The sequence below is a fragment of the Engraulis encrasicolus genome, chromosome 9 (genome assembly GCF_034702125.1).
Source record: "Engraulis encrasicolus isolate BLACKSEA-1 chromosome 9, IST_EnEncr_1.0, whole genome shotgun sequence".
NCBI lineage: Eukaryota > Metazoa > Chordata > Actinopteri > Clupeiformes > Engraulidae > Engraulis > Engraulis encrasicolus.
In genome coordinates, this window is record NC_085865.1 from 42,996,628 (window position 1) to 43,016,627 (window position 20,000).

Genomic DNA, 20,000 nt, shown 5'->3' on the forward strand with positions numbered 1-20,000 from the left:
CATTTTGTCGAGGAAAAAAAGCCTGCTGGGCAGTAGCGCTTTCTTGGAAAAAGTTTCTTAAAAGGTTACTTAGGTTCTTTTAAAAAGTATCTAATGGGTCCATATGGAAAATTTTTCCAAGAGGAACAAAAGAAGAACTTAGTCATTAGAGAAGACTTCAAGTGGCGCAAGTGAAAAAAAAAACTCTGACCTATCATGTCAAGAACTCTTTTAGGTTCTTCACTTAAATAGGCAGAAAGTAGAAAGCAGTTTTCCTTATTAATGTAAGGTTGAGAAGTCAATAAGATAATAAAGTTTTTCCCTTAGCAATGTTTTGAGTTTTCTTCTTTCAAGTTCTTCGGTTCTAGCGACATACAGTACTGTAGCCAAAATGTGCACACACTAGCACACGAGGCTTATGAGTTATTCAGGGCGGATAAACCTGTTTTCCACTGACTGTTATCCCGACCTTTCATACATATGCCTCTAAGGTCACGATTGGGATAAGATGATAAACTCCATCTATTGCTGCTTGGAATATCAACTAAGACGTGACGCCTGTCACGATCGACAATCTTGTCCCTTGAGGCATCGCATTGAGTCAAGGTCACACACTCGTGGGGGTCAGAAAGAGAGCGAATGAAAGAGAAGAAACGGATTGAGCAGATAAAGCTGTACGTAGAGGTATGCTACACAGGTGTTGGTGTTTCTCAGCAGAGCTATAACCAAAAGCCGGTGTCTCACAGAGCAGACCAGGGCGCCGAGTGTTTTCCATATCCATTCCCAGGGTCTAAATCAAACAGCTGAGGATAATATGAATCTGAATCCACATAGACTCAGTCAGGGCCGATGGCAGCTTAGGCTGGGGCAGGACAAAAACACCCCCCCCACCCCCAGCTCCACCCCTGCGCTCAAAACATGCAATGTGTAATGAGAAACCAATTCTGGGCCCCCTTTCTCCATGGCCCGGATCAATTTACCCCTTTGTCACCCTCCCTGTGTCGGCTTCCCTGAACTGAGTCCTCGTTGTTGTTGTTGTTGTTGCTGTTGTTGTGGGTCTGCAAGAAAGACGAATACTTGTTGGGAATTGTTTTCATGGATGGTATGGCTTTGATTTTTTCCTTGGTCTCGCGCAGACGTTGTTGTGGGCATTAAGTCTTCCCTGAATAACAACTCCAGCATCCTGTGTTTGCTCTTGAGCTGTCTTGAATCACCAGGAATCTTCTTTTGCTTTAATGACCATGGAAACGGCACTGAGGAAGGCATTTGCACCCTCAGATTTAGGTTAATTACAGCGAGAAACAGGATGCAATCCGACGCATACACCTCTCTCTCTGTATAACTAAGCCTCCATTTGGTTAACATGCTTTGCCCTTTTGCTAAGAATTAGAGCCTGACTGGATAAAGTTGCATCAGTTTTTAGAGGGAAAAAAGAAAAGAAAAACACTTTTAAAAAAATCAGGCAGCAAGATGTATTCTTTTTCTTTAAAAAAAAAATCTAATTTGCTTAGCGAGCCACTAAAACACTGCTCACTTACAGGCCGACAGTCCAATTTGTACCTTCTGTTCTGCATTACAGATGGCAAGTGAAAAGCACCAGGAATCCAGAGGAGACGGGGAGACAGGGTGCAGGGAGAACAGGAGAGCAGGAGAGCAGGGTAGCAGGAGAGCAGGAGAGCAGGCCTATTGGCTCGCAGGAACATGTGCAGGGCTGGACTGGCCATCTGGCATAACAGGGATTTCAAGGTGGGCCCCGTACCCTTGTGGGCCCCTATTTTCAGAAATGTATAAAAAACATTTTTTAAATCTTACATTTCTGAAAATAGGGGCCCACAAGGGCGCAGGGCCCACTGGTGAGACAGTTCTGATTTGTTAATTATGGGGTGGCCCCTTTAATCCAAAAGTGCCCGGGCCCTATTTCCCCCCTCCAGTCCAGCCCTGAACATGTGGAGCCAATTTTGTGGCTTCCAGCTGGATGTGTTTTGACAGCTGACAAGGCATGCAACATATTATGATGAAATTAAAAGAAAAGTCCCGTCGTCCCTCCATCATCTCCCCTTTTACGCATTTCGGCGAACGAAAGAGAAGAAGACTGTAAAAGAAGAAAAGTGGTAGAAACAGATACATAAAAGGAGAGGAGAAAAAAGGAGTGTGGAGGAAAAGATAGGAGAACACCATGTTGGAAAACAATCAGTTGGACGATATTTTCATTCTTCTCCGCATGTGACACTCTGGGCCCATTGAGAATCAAAGGGCGCTTCCTCTGCACCACTGGCTTCTCTCCAGGACTGGGGTGTGGAGAAGGGGGGTAGAGATGGAGGTGGGTGGAAAAGAAGGGTAGGAGGTGGGGATAGACAGGAAAGGCAACAGGGATGGGATAAAGGGGTCAGTTGTCCCAGGCCCAGGAAAGGGGAGGAAGGGGGTCGGGTGGGTGTGGGTGGACAGAATCAGGTCCTCATTACATTGTATGTATTGAGAAGGGGGGCTTTTTAGATGACCTACACGGGCCCGTCTAAAGTCGTCAGCGGCCCTGGGGTTTGGAGAGGGCATGGAGTCCCAAAAAATAGTGATCCCAGGACCTGAGCCTCCTCCCCAGGTTAATCTGATCATCATTATGGGGCTCCATGCTCCAGACTGATCTCTCTCTCTTTCTCTCTCCCTCTCTCTCTCTCTCTCTCTCTCTCACACACACTTTCCCTCCCTCTCTTGTTGTTCCTCCAGCACAGTCCTAGTCTGTCTGTCTGTCTGTCTGTCTCTCTCTCTCTCTCTCTCCCTCTCTTGTTGTTCCTCATCACAGTTCGAGTCTTCCCCTCTCTCTCAGTCTCTCTCTCTCCCTCTCTCTCTCTGACTTCACATACCTTAGATAGGCCCTGCATAGCTGAGGCGGGGAGAGTTTTATAACAATATCCTGTTTCTGGATTTTCTGCAAAGTGCGGGATACTCCGGGCAAGCCCCCTGACACGACTCGTAATTATATTTTTACACACTCCCGTGAACACACCACTAGGCCTCTGCGAAGGGCATATCTATAGCCATCAAATGTACTTAGTGTAATCTATATTTTCTTTGTGATTAGAGATAATGGTTCATAAACGTAACAGGCTACATAATATGCCGACCTCGGACTAGAGTGAGTAGTTAGGGTCTGCCCGTAATGATACTCCGTGGGATGGTGAGTGCCTCGTAACGCACACCAGATGTGGCTATGTGTAAGATGAATAGACCTTGATACTTTTTTGTGGTTTCCTTCTTGTAAATAGGGATACCTTGCGTCTTCCTTACAACAACAGAGGCCATATGATACTGGACAGCTTCCCATAGTAAATAAATAACTCCTTCAAAACCACACTACACTTGCAATTACATCATACAGCTTTGAGGTAATTTCATTAACCCAGTTAAATGTACGGTACCTGTACTGGCTGACTAGGGACTACAGATGGATATTAGCTTTTAGCTATAATCTTTATTCCATATAACTAATGAACCTTACACCTGTTTTTTGTTAAACGAAACTAAATGAAACTAAACTAAACTAAACTAAATTCAGCTAAACTTAACTAAACTGATCAACAAAAACAATGTGGCATGTCTTGTTATCAACATTGCAATGAATGCAATGTCCACTTCACCACGTCACTCAGAGCGTCACCTATGGCTTCCTGTGGCTTACACCCTATGAGGGTTGTAACCCAATGGATGACCCTCAGGTGACAGAAGGTGTGTGTGTGTGTGTGTGTGTGTGTGTGTGTGTGTGTGTGTGTGTGTGTGTGTGTGTGTGTGTGTGTGTGTGTGTGTGTGTGTGTGTGTGTGTGTGTGTGTGTGTGTGTGTGTGTGTGTGTGTGTGTGTGTGTGGGTGTCCGTGTGTGTGTCCGTGTGTGTGCGTGCGTGCGTGCATGTTTGCATGCAGGTGTTCACACGCACAGGTGACAGGAGGCGCTAACAAAGACCGACAGGTCTACTCTGACCTGGGGACAGGAAGGCAGGGCTGGGGACAGAGGGGTCACCAGTGTGTGTGTGTGTGCCTGTGTGCGACTGTGCGTGTGTGTGTGTGTGTGTGTGTGTGTGTGTGTGTGTGTGTGTGTGTGTGTGTGTGTGTGTGTGTGTGTGTGTGTGTTTTGGATGAGAGGTGAGGTGGGGCTGAGAAAAGGAGGTTGGAGGGGTGCTTGGATGCTTGGAGTCTTCTTAAGGTGCTCCACTATCCTTCACTACCATCACTCCCCACCACCATCTCCACCACAACCACCCCATTCTTTAACCACCACCCCAAACTCACCACCACCACCACCACCATCCCATTCTTTAACCACGGAGCGCCATGATGGCTTTCACACATAACTGCCCACCAAAAAAAGTCGCTGACCTTTCCGCCAACCCAGTCATGCCCCCCTCCCTCGCTCCACTCCCCCTCTGCAGTGCAGTCAAACCCTCATATTGAGCTCCCTAATGCGGCCACAGCCGCAGCCACAGCCCTCCCCATCCCCATCCCCATCTCATCCCCATGCCCATAGAGCCTGGGGCTACGCCATTCAGGCTTACTGCACTGTCCACTAATAGGCCCCTGTAATTGAAGAAGCTGCTCCCCGCTCCTAATGTGTCCGCAGTCCACACACGAACCCAACTCCAAAACCCCCGCGCTGATACACAAACACGCACACACACATACACACACACACGCACACACACACGCACACACACACGCAAGCGTGCACACACTCACACTCAAACACACACACACACACACACACACACACACACACACACACACACACACACACACACACACACACACACACGCACACACGCACACACACACATCATTCCTGCTGTGTTGTGTGTGTATGTATGTGTGTGTGAGTGCGTGTGCGTGCATGCATGGACACAGGCGAGTGTGTGTGTGTGTGTGTGTGTAGATGTGTGTGCACGAGGGGTTAATGCAGGTGCCACCCTCTCTTGACCCCCTTGTGTATTATTGGGGTTGAGGGGAAGCTGCTATTCCAGCTCAGTGTTTTCTGTGTGTGTGTGTGTGTGTGTGTGTGTGTGTGTGTGTGTGTGTGTGTGTGTGTGTGTGTGTGTGTGTGTGTGTGTGTGTGTGTGTGTGTGTGTGTGTGCGCGTACGTGTGCACGCGTGTGTGTGCGTGCGTGTGTGCGTGCGTGCGTGTGTCTGTGTGTGTGTGTGTGTGTGTGTGCGTGCGTGAGTGCGTGCATGCGTCCGTGTGTCTGTGTGTGTGTGTGTGTGTGTGCGTGCATGCGTGCCTGCGTGCGTGTGTCTGTGTGTGTGTGTGTGTGAGAGGGGAAGCTGCTGCCCCAGCTCAGTGTTTTGTGTTCCTGTTTTGGGTTCCTGTTGGTCATGGGGGCTCTCAGGACCCTTTTGTCTCCCCGTCATGGGGGGTATGGGGGGGGGTGAATCTTCCCGTCAAGAGGGGAAGTTGATCTTTCCATCATAGGGGGTGAGATGTCTTTCCGTATTTTAGGGTGAGATGAGCCCCACTGGTAAAATTCTCCCATGGGTGAAGATTATATTTGTTCCTAAATATGGGGAAACTTTAAGATAATCTAAAAAAGTGGTAGGGACATGTCCCCACCATCAACCCTACAAACTACACCCATGGTGAGATCTTCCCGTCATTAGGGGGGTTGAGGTGCGCCCTACTGGTAAAACTTTTCCCATGAGTGGGGGACAGTGTCACTCACATCGCGAGGACCCATCTTTTTCTCAGAGTCAGCCACCTCTCCAGTCACGTTTGAAATGGATGATAGTAAATGCAAGTGTGTTAACGGACCTCCTCCTCTCCATTTTTTAAATTTCCGACATGGAATTCAGCCATCTCTTAGCAACCTTGAGTGCATCCGATTTATAACAACGTTTTTTGTACCAGATACAACCTTTGTATTAAAGACACAAAATATTTCCCCACATGATCAAAACACTTTGCAAATTTACGATATTATACAGCACAACAGTCTCAGAAAATATATATATATTTTTTTATCAATCTTTCATTTTACCACAGATATACTGTATATCAAATAGTAAATAGGCCACTGTACAGATGTTAGGATGTTAGGACAACTGTGTTGTTAATCACATCACTTGAAAGTACACTGTTGCTTTTTTATCTTTACATCTTGTTTTCATTTTAATTTGTCATGTTACGTCCCTATAGGATGCGATAATTTGCATTATACATGTAGCCTACTGAATGTCCCTCAGTGATTCTTGAATTCCCATCCCTACCCCTGTGTCTGCATGGTTTCGATGAGGCTATAGCCATCTTTTCATTTACATACTGTATGTGCCTCCAGATTGTGTTAATGCTAATAAATTAAGTGGAATTGAATTATGAATCAGTTTACATCCATCATAGCCTTACTACCTTACACTACCACACACATATTTTTAGTCAGGGACAATATGAGATTATGTATTTGCCACCGGTTGTTTGTGTTGGAAAAATACATATACAGTATTTCCAATGTGTCGCAATAGGCAAGATGTGTGCTGTGTGTGGATAAAGGGGATGTTAGGAGTTGGATGGTGGATTGAATGAGTTTTCTTCTCAGCTCGGTTGTGGCCCACTGTCTGTGGGAAGAAAATGAAGGCTTCTCCACCATTGTCTTTGTTATCATTCCAGGGGGGCATTCCAAGAACCTGGCTTAGTAGTAAACCAGGTTAAGTTAACCTTGAGGTAGTAATAAATCACCTTATAGAAGAGCCAAGATTCCTCATTTTCCAAACTAAATGACACTGGTTGGCTGGGTATTAGCAGGTTTACCACTTCCTGTGGGTTAACTTCCTGTGGGTTAGCCAGTTTTATTATTGGAATACCCCCTGATGTTAGGTTAGCTTTACATATTTTGAATACAGCATCTATATCTATATATCTCCTCTATGTCATGTTGTTAACTGCGTCTCAGGTGAGTGTGTATAGTTTCCCAGTGTTTTCCAGTGTCTGGAAAGTCTCTGTATTGCGTTATTCCTGTTGTTATTGTCATCATGATTATTACCAAGATTGGAGGAAGGGGAAGAAGAGAGAAGTGGAGTGCAGGGGTTTCTTGGAGAGAAAAGAAAACGAGCCCAAGCAGCCTGCACATCATTAAGTTCCCCCCAATCTGCGGCAACCCACCAACCCCCACCACCATCCCCACCCCTTTCCTCTTCCTAATGCCCCCCGCGACAGGTTTGCAGACTGTCACATGTTTTTTTTTTCTTCTTTTTTCCCCTTTTTTTAATAGAAGCACCTTGGGTGTTCCCAAATTTTGCCCTGTGGTCACACATTATGGAGAATCTCGATGGTGGGTGATGGGTGATGGGGGTTTGTGGAGGTTGTGTGAGGGGGTGCGGGTGGTGGGGAGTGGGGGGTGGCGAGACAAACGGTTCAGCAGCACACAAATCTCAACGCGATCTCCGTAGCGAAAACATCTCCGGGGCCAACGGGCTCCCATTAACGCAATGTCACCCAAAAAACTTTCTCTCGTGAATAACGGCGAAGATTACCGCTAACCAGCCCTCCTCCTCCGTCACTGTCACGGGGCCCCCTCTGACAAAACAGTTTGCATACCTAGCGTAAGTATTACGGCGATGAACACCTCCCTTGCAGGTACAGTAATCAAGGGGGTGATGGCAGACAATTAATTAGGTCCATCTGCATCACTGCCTCTACATAATTAATGTGCTCATTACAGGCGATCGTGTATGATTTGGTACCACCAACTCTTCTTTTTTTTCCTTCATGTCTGCTCAGCACTCTTTTTTTTGCGCCGAATGTGAGTTGGTGTTAAAAGCAAAAATGACACAGAAGGAGGACCAGCAACGTATACTATATATCACCTCGACCCCCTCCCCCTCCTCCTCCTCCTCCTCGTCTGTGTCCCATTCAACCCCTGCGAGGGGCAGATCCATTTCACCTTAACTACGTACTGTACGAACATCCTCCAGAAGGCATGCCGAGGCACATTAGGAAGATATATCAATAGCCAGACACAAAATATATGCCAAATATTTTGGTGCGGGAAAAAAAAAACATTATGGAACTTGACAGATAAATGGACAATGTTATTACAGGACATTTGTTTCAACGCTGCTCTGTTTCATGCGAAAGCTAGCAGCAACTGCACTTGTCATATGTGGCCTGCACGAAACACGAGACGTAATGTAAAGTTAATTGAGGAACGGAGAAAAAGATATCAGATTAGGATTCATGGTCACCCTGTGAAAATTACAACTTTGATAATAACATGGCCGTTTGGACGGACGTGTGTTATTGAATGTAGAAATCCTTCCTGTTTTATTCTATTGTTTTTCTGCTTGAGGGAAACAAATGCGTCAAGGCTCAAGTAATGGGGGATTTCTTCACGACTGGAACAGTGTGAATGTTGTGCATTGCCTTTCTTTCCCACCACACTTGCAGAGGCCCAAGGCAGTACAGTTAAAGTATGTGGTTAACATTTCATATCGCACTATAGCAGTATGGATTGCGTTTGGTTAACATTTCATATCTCGCCATGGCAGTATGGATGTATCCTCTCTTTTGTCTTTTTTTTTTTTTACATTTTGCCATTTGTGTTTTCAGGAGGGTTAAGTGATTTTTTCATCGAAGTCTACAGCTTTGTAGATTACAATACAGTGCAGAGCTATAAAATGTGCAAGAGGAGTTTAAGGACAGATGACTCCAAATGACATCCTGACACAATGAGCTGATGTCCACACTATAATTAAAATTAGTGTTGCACCGATACCATTTTTGGCCCCGATACCGAAACCCAATACCTGACTATGCAGTATCGACCGATACCGATACCATACCAGTACTACTCTGTTTGACATTTATATACAGTTTATATATGAAGAGCTGCATAGGCTACTACTTGGATGTAACACCATTGGTATCATGGCTTTGTCAGGCTGCTGCCTACCTTTGTGAAACAGGAAAAAGACGAATACTGCACAAAGTGAATACAGTAGAACTTTTTATACTTTTTAAATACCTCTGATATAAAATAACTAAGTTCAAGGCTGCGTTCAATTGTCATACGAGTATCTGTAAATGGTATCGTGCCCTATTTGTTGGTACAGGCCGATACCGATACCACCATTATAGTACAGTATCTGGGCCCCGTCCGATACTGGTATCGGTATCGGTGCAACACTAATTAAAATATCTTATAGATATGCTGGCACTCTGTGTCACTGTCACCATGTCACTGGTCAACCAGGAGTTAGTGATGCCACTGAACTGGTCACCATGGACACCAAGGGCACATTGGTTTATCATCTGCTTTCTCTTGAACCGGGGCCTAAATCCTGACTCCTGCACCAAAAAAGCCCATTATGAACTTTCATGTTCTTTGTCTTGACCGATAATACTGGTGCTTCCTTTTCACTCTTGCCAGAATGAATCATACAACTCCATAACTTTGCAGTTATGATACTATTTGACATGTAACCTTTGCTGACCTCACATTCAAACTCATTGTCCTGCTGTTGGTATTGCGAGCCTGTGTTTGTATGTATGTAGTGCACAGTTTAATAACTACACAAGTTAGATAGGTGCTAACGTCCTTCACCTCTTGACTAGCAATTGTTTTTCCCCTAGCCCCCCCCCCCCCTCCTCTTCTCTAATGAAAGCCTTGTGGCCCATTGTTATGAAAATTACGCCTTTCTCTCCTATATTAATTGGGTCCATAATAAGGACTTCGTCAGACTCATTATTTAATTGCAAGGGCACATTTGGAATACAGTTTCTGAAATGTATTTTTAATGAAAAACACTACATCCTGACCTAATCACATCAACCTTATTCTATCTAATTAAGGATGCAAAAAATCATTAGAGTTGCAAAATATTAGTTTCAGCTCTTGCTCCCCTTTGCTTTCATGAATACGTTTTTTTTTTCATGTCTAATGATAAATAGTTAATGAGGGAAAAATGACAAAAATTTGCATGTAGGCAAATTAGTTTAATAGGGATACGGTATGTCTTTGCTGCGGCAGGAAAGTGACCCTCTTTTGCATGGAAAAAAATTGCTACAATAATTATGAAATAATGGCAGAGCCCATCTTATTTAAATGAAAAATTGCCTGCCTGAATAATGTTAAAATCATAAAACGCAATAACCCTAAATTTTCATCACAGTCGCAAATGTGTTTAATGTGTTAGTGTTTTATCAGTTTAATAAAGGCAAATTAGGGCCAATGTGAAGTAAGCATTGATTGTTGTAATACGGCGACAAGATGAGACGCAAGTGCAGAGTTATGCTGTGGATGATTAAGTTGCGGGGGGGACAACTGTGAGAAGCTATCAGCTAAATGAGCCATATTCTTAATCAGAAACTTCGGGGGCCATTCCTTTGAAAGTGGTCTGTGAGATGGTGGAGGTTCAATTTCCTCCAAGTAAACAGCTTCGTTCAATTAAAGAGCTGTTGTTGTTGCCTAGCCTACCCACTGCTGGGTACGCACTGCTGGATTTGGGGTACTATTTAAAGCTCGGGGATTGGTCAAGGATGAAGCGAGAACATTCTAGAAAAACATCACGACCACAGACAAAGCGACTGAATCAAACCCACTCAACAGAACAACACGATTGCCGTTGACTACAACATGCAAGTTATACTGTAATTATTTATTTCACATGTTTTTTTCCCCATTTAATTGGCCTAACATCATTTAACCTAAATTGTTCCTCTATATGTGTGTCTATGAGTTCAGGAGTATTGATGCAGCTTACGGTGTAATACTTGTGACTGAATTCAGCAGCAAAATATTTTTTGGGGAAATTCCCATTCATGTATTCACCATGCAGGCAGTAGAATGTCTGTTTTGTTAATTATGTGACACTAATTACAATGAACTAATGACCTCTGAGAGGCTTCCTTCACTTGCTGAAATGTAACTAAAGGCACCATGATTTTACCTTATGGCTATACCATGTTAATGAAAGCCAAATTACACAATTGTTGCTGTTCACAGTAATTTGGTGACACAAAAGGCAAATGCTACTATATTAGAACAGAAATGATGATCAAATAAAACATCAACTGCGGTGCACATCTTACTGACCACACGTAATTGCATGCAAATATATGGTAAACAGAGAACTCACTCCCCCTTGACTAAGTAACATATTTTTTGCCAAAGAAAAAGTGTTTACAGAGACTGCCAAGGGTTCATAAAGTACATGACAGATGTAGCGTTCTTACTTTCTGCCTCCAACAAAGTGTTACAATTCACACAAATTTGATGACAAAAGTCAATGCTATTACATTAGTTCAGTGATGATCAAAGACACCATATATATTTGGTGTCAAAAAATGTTTACATTACAATGGACTTCAAGTTGTGTGTGTGTGTGTGTGTGTGTGTGTGTGTGTGTGTGTGTGTGTGTGTGTGTGTGTGTGTGTGTGTGTGTGTGTGTGTGTGTGTGTGTGTGTGTGTGTGTGTGTGTGTGTGTGTGTGTGTGTGTGTGTGTGTGTGTGCGCGTGCGTGTGTGTCTGTGTGTGTGTGTGTGTGTGTGTGTGTGTGTGGCATGTGTGTGTGCGTGTGTGCGTATGTGCGTGCGTACGTGTGCATGCGTGTTCCTCACCTTGCGCCTCTCCCCATTGAAGCCTCTCCACTGCTCGGCCTTCTTGATGATGTAGTTCAGCTCCTGATTGGACACTTCCAGGTCCTGCGGGATGAAGAAGGAGCCTTCAGGACTGTGGAGGCGTTGGTACACGTCCAAAACACGGCCATCATTGTGAAGCCTGAGGAATAACATGAGCGGAGAGGAGAGGAGAGGGGGAGACGGGAGAAGAGAAGAGGAGAGGAGAGGAGAGGGAAGGAGATGAGATGAGATGAGAGGAGAGGAGAGGAGAGGAGAGGAGAGGAGAGGAGAGGAGAGGAGAGGAGAGGAGAGAAGAGAAGAGAAGAGAAGAGAAGAAAGGAAAGGAGAGGAGAGGAGAGGAGAGGAGAGGAGGTGAGAGCAGGAAACAGATCCTGTCTTTATTTGAGGCGGTTGTGGCCAGGACTGGACTGGCCATCTGGCATAGCGGGCATTTCCCGGTGGGCCCGCACCCTCGTGGGCCCCTATTTTCTTTCTTTCTTTTTTTTTAACACTTCTGAAAATAGGGGCCCCCGAGGGTGCGGGGCCCACCTGTGAGTCAGTTCTGCCCCACTAATTATGAGGGTCCCCTTTAAGCCAGAAGTCCCCAGGTCCTATTTCTCCCCCAGTCCATCCCTGGTTGTGGCTATGTGCTGCAACAGGAAGGAATTGTTGTTAGTGAATGGGATGTCACAGATTGAGGCCTGTGAGTGGTTTAGAATGCATGTTAATTGGATGTAACCGGAAAATCCAAAACCAGCTAAATTGCAGAATAGGTAGAATCAGTGTTCTAACTCTCCTCACATACAGTACCCGTTAAATTGTTCTTGCATACCTACTTAACATCTCTGAATCTTTAACAATGACCTTGCAAACAGATGAAGCAGGTTATTTAATCAGACTTTTCAGAAGAAGGTCAATAGACATTTTATTAATCCCTGATTTTTTGTGAGAGAAACTTAGTATTTCCTGGCTAGTTTTAATGCCATATTTCAGTGTAGGAGCTGCTACAATTATTAACCTCCTAATAGACGGGATGACCTTTAACTGAAGGCCTCATTTTGATGAGCGCTAAAGGACGGAAGGAGGTCTCTTCATTTTTTTTAATGCTATCTGAGGTTGAAATCTCCTTTCCAGAAGTCCCACAAGTAGTGCCAGGGACGCTGACAGGTTGAGGGGGACGAAGGGGTTAGTTGTCCTGGGCCCAGGTTGTGGGGGGTCGCCCAGATTGGAGTCCCCATTACATTGTACTGTACATATTCTGTGTGTGTGTGTGTGTGTGAGGGTGTGTGTGTGTGTGTGTGCAGGGAAGCCGACAGGGGGAGGGACAAAGGGGTCTGTTGTCCCGGGCCCAGGGAGAGAGGGGGCCCAAATTTGGGTCCTCATTAAATTGTATGTATTGGATGGGGGGCCCTTTCAGATGACTTTGTCCCGGGCCGGCCAAAACTGGCAGCGGCTCTTAGTAGAGCTCATGTATATGAATGGTCCTGGATTTGCATTCATGATGCACCACCCACTTCCATTTTAGTATTCTCCTGACTCCAGTGTATAAAGTCAAAAGGTAAAAATCTGAACAGAAAAAGACAGACGAAATATGAATAAACATTGCGATGAGTCTGACCATAGTGGGATGTTTATTTTTTATTTATTTATTTATTTATTTTTTCCTTGAGTTTTTATTTACAATATCGGCTCAGACTTCAGTCTGTGATCTGATAAGACTTTCTTCTACAGCCAGCTGCTGCATGGCCAGGGCCAGATTAACGCACAGGCTAGATACGGCTGTAGCCTAGGGGCCTCCATCTGCCAGGGGCCCCCCAGTTGGCCAGAGGAGGGGGGGGGGATCAATATAATTGGAGAACTATAAGAAGATGCGGTATTGCTAACTTAGTGTGCTGTGTCAAGTAGAGTTTTAAATCCTAGTAATACTCCTCTTGGGTTGACGTTATGGCACTGTCTATGTAACTTTATTATGATATTTGCCTACCGTGGGGGCCTATAGCAACCTGTAGCCTAGGGGCTCTGGGTCTTCTCAATCCAGCCCTGTGGACGGCAAGAGTCGAAACTGTGTAAACTGTTTTGAGAGCCGAGAGCCGAGGCTGAGTCACGCGTTTACCCCCAGTGCCCGTATTGATCTGCGTTTTGATGCAGTCTACACATCAGAAGATGCTTTTATTCTTCACTGGTGTGGATGGACGACACACATCCAAACCACCACCACCACCACCATCAACAGCGAATCGCATGCTGCAGCCTCTCTTCAAAACTCAAAGCCCCATTGACCTAACACGAGGAGTCTCCACAGTCAAAGGGTAATCAAGTCTCAAATAAAGTGCACATCAGAGATGTGAGGCTTTGGAGATGCATGCTGCTGTGTGATGCTAGCTGCTTAGCATCCGCCTGAGAGTCACACTGAGGGGGTGATGAGTAATAGATCTTTGGCTACTGCATGCTAAACTTGACCCCCACATCTGCACACATGCACTCTCTCTCTCTCTCTCTCTCTCTCTCTCTCTCTCTCTCTCTCTCTCTCTCTCTCTCTCTCTCTCTCTCTCTCTCACACACACACACACACACACACACACGTGCGCGCGCGCACGCACGCACGCACGCACGCACGCACGCACACACACACACACACACACACACACACACACACACACACACACACACACACACACACACACACACACACACACACACACACACACACACACAAGATCTAAGGCCTCAATACACTCACACTCACACACATCAGTCTTGCATTGATGGTGCATGTGATGTTCATTCATTCCTTATACTCATAAGAGAATAGCACTTTGGCCTGTTTTGAAATGCACCCTTTTATAGCAATGGATCTGAAAAGGCTTTGCTGCTGTAAAAAATAACCATTCTTGAAATGTAAAAATACCTCTCAATACTACTGAATCAATGAGATACAGTTTCTTTTAAATACACAATGTCTATCTCACAGATCCATACTTCAGACAGGCGGTTGGCACAACTAGCACTAGAATACTGACCACGGTTTAAACCAAAACAAAAACAAAAGAACAGAAAAAAATACAAATAAATAAATATTCCGATAAATTGTGTAATTTATACGTCCCATCTGCTGTCCGTGTGCTTTTCACAGAGTCCTCCTTTTATCCCGAGGCTTTTACATCATGACTGAGAGCAAGCCCAATACCCTCTCTCTCTCTCTCTCTCTCTCTCTCTCTCTCTCTCTCTCTCTCTCTCTCTCTATCTCTCTCTCTCTATTCTCTATCTGTCTCTTCTCTCTCTCTCCCTCTCCCTCTCTCTCTCTATTCTCTATCTGTCTCTTCTCTCTCTCTCTCTCTGCCCTGAGCCTGGTGAGTGTGGTGCGGTCTGCTGGATCCAACCCCAAAACCCCACTCAAAAGGCTGGGGAGACCAGTCGCGCTTCACTGCCCTTACAAAATGGAGGATCTTTCTTTTTTCCCCAGCACAATCTTTTTTCTTTCTCTCTCTCCTCTCTGTCGCTTGTCTTTCACTCTCTCTGCTTCATTCTCTTTTTCTTCTCACCCCATTTCATTTACCTCGCCATAATTCAGTGCAACACCCTTTTGACTGATTCTTTATCAGGTTTTCTTCAAATTTGTGACATTTTTAAAAAGGTACTACTAAAAAAAAGACGACGAGTGAAAAAAAGGAAATGGAAAAAAAAGAGTGAGGAAAAATCAGAGTCAAATATTTGCTGCAAATGAATCAGGGCTGCCTTTAAAATGTAATTAAAAAAGGATAACAGTTCATTCTATCTATACATATAGCCTTGGGCTCTATTTTAGAAATAGGTCATGGGCTGTGTCAGTTCCACTCCTCCGACAGCCAATAGGAATGTGTGTAACCCATAAAATTATCAACCCTCCGCAGCCTCCTGGCCTACATTCCCATTCCGCTTCCCATCCGCTCCGCACCGCACCGCACGGCTGCGAGTCAGTGAGTGAGTGGCAGAAGTCATTATTCCGTGCTGCTGTTTTAATATTAGCCATTTAGTGGGAGGCCTGATAAGCGCCCGCTTACCCAAAATGAGATGGTACTGGAGCTGTAGCAACCCCCTCTACCACCCCAACCCCCCATCCACACTCCTTCTCTTCCCTTCCCTTACTATACTGCTGATTCCACAAAGCGATTAATTCAATAAGGGGGGTTTGCTACAGTTTGCACCCTCATTGATCTACTGGGTTTTTTTTTTTTACCCCATTTCACTCTGTCATTTCATTTCTATTGTCATCTGTGAAAAAAGAATTACATACGGTATATAACATACTATATTCATACTAGGGAAGCCTGTGCTGGAATGGAAAACCAAATAGCCTGCATGCTATATGTAAGGCCTTGAATCAGCATGGATACTAGTTTCTTCCAATGTCAGTACGATATTGATAGTAAGACAACATATTCTATGCATATACACGTCTAATGTCAGTCCCATATCTCTAGTAAGACAACACATTCCATGAATATACACATATGAATTAAACTGAGAAGGAAGGTAGAGGAGTTGTTACAGTACATGGTAAAACACATCTCTCCTTTTCTATGGTTGGTTGACTAGCAAGGCCCATCCTGAGTAACCTCATGAATAATAAGCATACACACATGAAATTGCATTTATACATATTTCACTGCAGTGATATGCAGAGGAAAGGTCATGCCATATGCATACATAGGAGAAAAAAACAGACAGACAGACAGACAGACAGACAGACAGACAGACAGACAGACAGACAGACAGACAGACAGATAGACAGGTGGAAAGGCCAGCACACAGACAGACATACAGACAGACAGACAGTCTCTCTCTCTCTCTCTCTCTCTCTCTCTCTCTCTCTCTCTCTCTCTCTCTCTCTCTCTCTCTCTCTCTCTCTCTCTCTCACACACACACACACACACACACACACACACACACACACACACACACACACACACACACACACACACACACACACACAGCAGGATAGATAGATACAGTAGATAGATATGTAGATAGATAGACAAGGAAAGGATATCCTACATATTCCCAAATAATTTTTCTCTAGCTGTTTTTTTTCTCTGACTACGGCACATAGTGTATTTTCTCATACTGAGGTTCATTAGATCAAGACGTATCTACAGTACATGAACAGGGCCTTGGCAGCCAGACGGGCAGGCAGTGATGGGCCATGGACCCCTCCTGACCAGGCCCTCTTTCCAGATATCTGTAACGTGTCGTGTGGGTGCCAGCTCATGGACACCAGCCCGAGCCCCAGCCCCAGCCCGCATCTCTCCCTTCATCGACACAATATTCCCCACGGACACATTCCTCCCAAAAATACCCACCCGTTGATATATATTTTTTTAATTCTGGGGAAGTCTACGCATCGGGCCATACTGTAGCTATGTTGTGACACTTAACAGCCATCAGGAAGGTCAGGGTGGGGTGGGGTGGGGTGCGGTGGTGTGTGTTGTGGGGTGGCGGGTTGGGGGGGAAGTCTTGGCATGTTTGACGGGAAAGAGCAAAATTGACAGCGAAGGAGGAGGGCAGGGCAGGGGCAGTGTGTGTGTGTGTGTGTGTGTGTGTGTGTGTGTGTGTGTGTGTGTGTGTGTGTGTGTGTGTGTGTGTGTGTGTGTGTGTGTGTGTGTGTGTGTGTGTGTGTGTGTGTGTGTGTGTGTGTATGTGTGTGTGTGTGTGGGCAGAGACTTCTGGAGGCCAAGATACAGTAGGAGGAGCAGCAGGGTGGACATGGAGTTTACAGAGAGCATATGACACATCTCAATAATAATAACTGGCATTAGGGAATATATATAGAGAAAATTGTCCAGCAGAAACCTTTAACTCCACTTTCAATTATTTTAAAAAATATAGAAATGAGAAAATAATTGCTCTGGGCTGCACCAGAGAGGGGGCAGCACCATCGCTAACCCCCGTTCCATCGCAAAATCACGCCCTCAAATGGCATCACGAAAATCACAACTAAGATGTTAAAAAAGTTATAAACGTATTGAAAATTGTTTAAAATGGGTTATTTCTACACTATTACCGCCTTGTTGTAAAAATAACATTACTATTAGGCCTTTTTGTCAGTTATTATAAGAGGTTTTTTTTGGCGGGACGCAACTCATTGAAGGACCGGCATTGACAGTACTCACCTGATGAAGTGTAGGATGGTGAAACTAGTCACAGGTACACATGTACTCTACTCAGCTGATGACAAATATACTGTATGTGAGAATGGTGAACCTGTTCAACAAGGCTACACAGGTACCGCGCTGATGAAGTATACATAGACGATGGTGAAACTAGCCATAAGGGCTATACACGATGCTCATCTGATGAGATATATGTGTGGTGTACTCACTTGAAGGGGAGCAGAGTCACAGAGACTCAGCCGAGACTCGAACCCAGACATTCTGGGGTAGTAAACTGGGCCTGTGACCGTTACACCAAAGAGCTTGGCTCTTTGGCGTGACAGTCACAACACACCCACAACCCTAGTGATGGTCATTCCATCACAGTAGTCACAAGGGTAACACAGGTACCATACTCACCTGATGAAGTATATGTAGAGTATGGTGACGGAGAGCATGAAGTGGAGGGTGTAGAGGAATATGGTGACTATGATCCCCGCAGCCCCAGACTGCTCTGTCTTCAGCAGGTGCCAGTAGAGCTTGGCAGCATCGCCCACCGGCCGCTCCGCACTGTACACCAGGTGCTGATGGGAGAATTGAACAAACACACACGTGAACACACACGCACTCACATCATCATCTATAATCATTTAATTACAGGTCACTGTACCCTCTTTTCACCCCTTAGTGCACAGTCTATGTTACAACTTTACTGTCACCAAAATTGTAATGGCTATGTTTTAATCTGTTACTTAAGGCTCTTGGTCCATTCTTAGTAATGTTGTTATGATGTAGTTGAGTATTTTCAGCAAATAGTGATTAGGCCCGCCGGCGACCACATCTGCAGTAAGAGGCTACGTTTTGTTTTTAGCTTGTATACATTTCTTTTGACAGAGCAGTAAGGAGAGTAGAGACAGGAAATGAGTGGGAGTGACAATACAGGATCGGGAAATGACCTCGCACTGGAATCGAACCTGGTTCTCCTTCGTAGCAGTACAGTGCCTTGATCATATGAGCCACGGCCAAAGCCACAACGCTTCATCTTCTTAAGCGAAAACGTGTAGAATATCTTATCATAGGACTAGCTCACTTACGCTGCATGCTCTCTGTGCAGTCCCACTGTGCAGATATCATAAAAATACATCCACAAACCATAATTAATGTGCTCTGCATGAAGCGGCTTATCTGCTGTGGCTGAAGTGATATTACATTCGTCTCTATCTATGTGAGTCACACACACACAGAGTTGTCAAATGAAATCAACCATCCTCACAGAATATAGATAGATGAAAAAGAAAAGAAGAAGAAGAAGAAAGAAAAGCAACAGTAGCCAAGTATGAAATCAAAGCCAGTTATACGTCCCCCTTTATCCACTTCACTTTCTTTTCTTCTTCTTTTCTTTATGTCTTTTTCACTCTACCACTCTACTACTTTCACTCTACTTTTCCAACAGCCTCTTTGCCAAGATGATAGATAACGAGGTGACCTCTCCATCCAAAGTGGGGGCCGCCATGCCATACGCCTCCACGCAGGCTTCTAAGCCTATGGGTGTGGGGTCATCTAATACAGTCAGGGCTGGACTGGGGGAGAAATAGGGCCTGGGCACTTTTGGCTTACAGTAAAGGGCCCCCTCATAATTAGTAGCACAGAACTGAATCACTGGCGGGCCCTGCACCCTCGTGGGCAACCTCGTGGGCCCCTCGTGGGCCCCTCGCGGGCTCAAAATATAATATAATATTTTCAGAAGTATTTTTTTTTTTTTTTTTAATTTCTGAAAGCAGGGGCCCACGAGGGTGCAGGGCCCACCAGGAAATGCCCGCTATGCCGAATGGCCAGTCCAGTCACGAATACATTGTATGCATTAGATGGGGGCCCTTTCAGCTGACTTTGTCCCGGGCCCGGCAAAAGCTGTCTTCGGCAGGCACTGCCTCCACACCACCACACCACCTACGTACACACCACACCACACAAGTGTGTGTTGTCCCGCAAGTTTATTTTATTTTATTTTATTTTTATTTTAAGTGACTTACCCCCAGGCCGGCGTCCACCGCCAAGAGAGCCAGGGGGTGGAGCAGCGTCCAGACGGCCAGCGCCATGATAAACTTTGACAGCAGGGAGGGCAGCGGCGACGGCAGTGAGGCAAACAGTAGCCGACAGCAGCAGCAGGCCCGTCCCCATCCCCATCCCCATCTGATCAGCAGCAGCAGCAGGGTGAGCGCACTCAGAGTCAGGGGACCCAGCACCACCATGCACACCTCCTCACGCGTATGCAGCAACGAAGACTGGTACACCAGCTCCACCGTGTGCCAGTG

At 45.2% G+C, this 20,000-nt stretch overlaps 1 protein-coding gene across 1 annotated transcript in view; it reads right to left on the reverse strand.

The window, feature by feature from the left end:
* ofcc1 (orofacial cleft 1 candidate 1) overlaps positions 1–20,000 on the reverse strand; it is a 143,697-nt gene that overhangs the window by 25,726 nt on the left and 97,971 nt on the right. Inside the window, 3 exon segments of the mRNA XM_063206310.1 lie at positions 11,561–11,720; positions 18,109–18,272; positions 19,719–20,000. The exon segment at positions 19,719–20,000 is cut by the window's right edge and continues 10 nt beyond it. Of these exon segments, the coding sequence (XP_063062380.1) occupies positions 11,561–11,720; positions 18,109–18,272; positions 19,719–20,000 (606 nt within the window).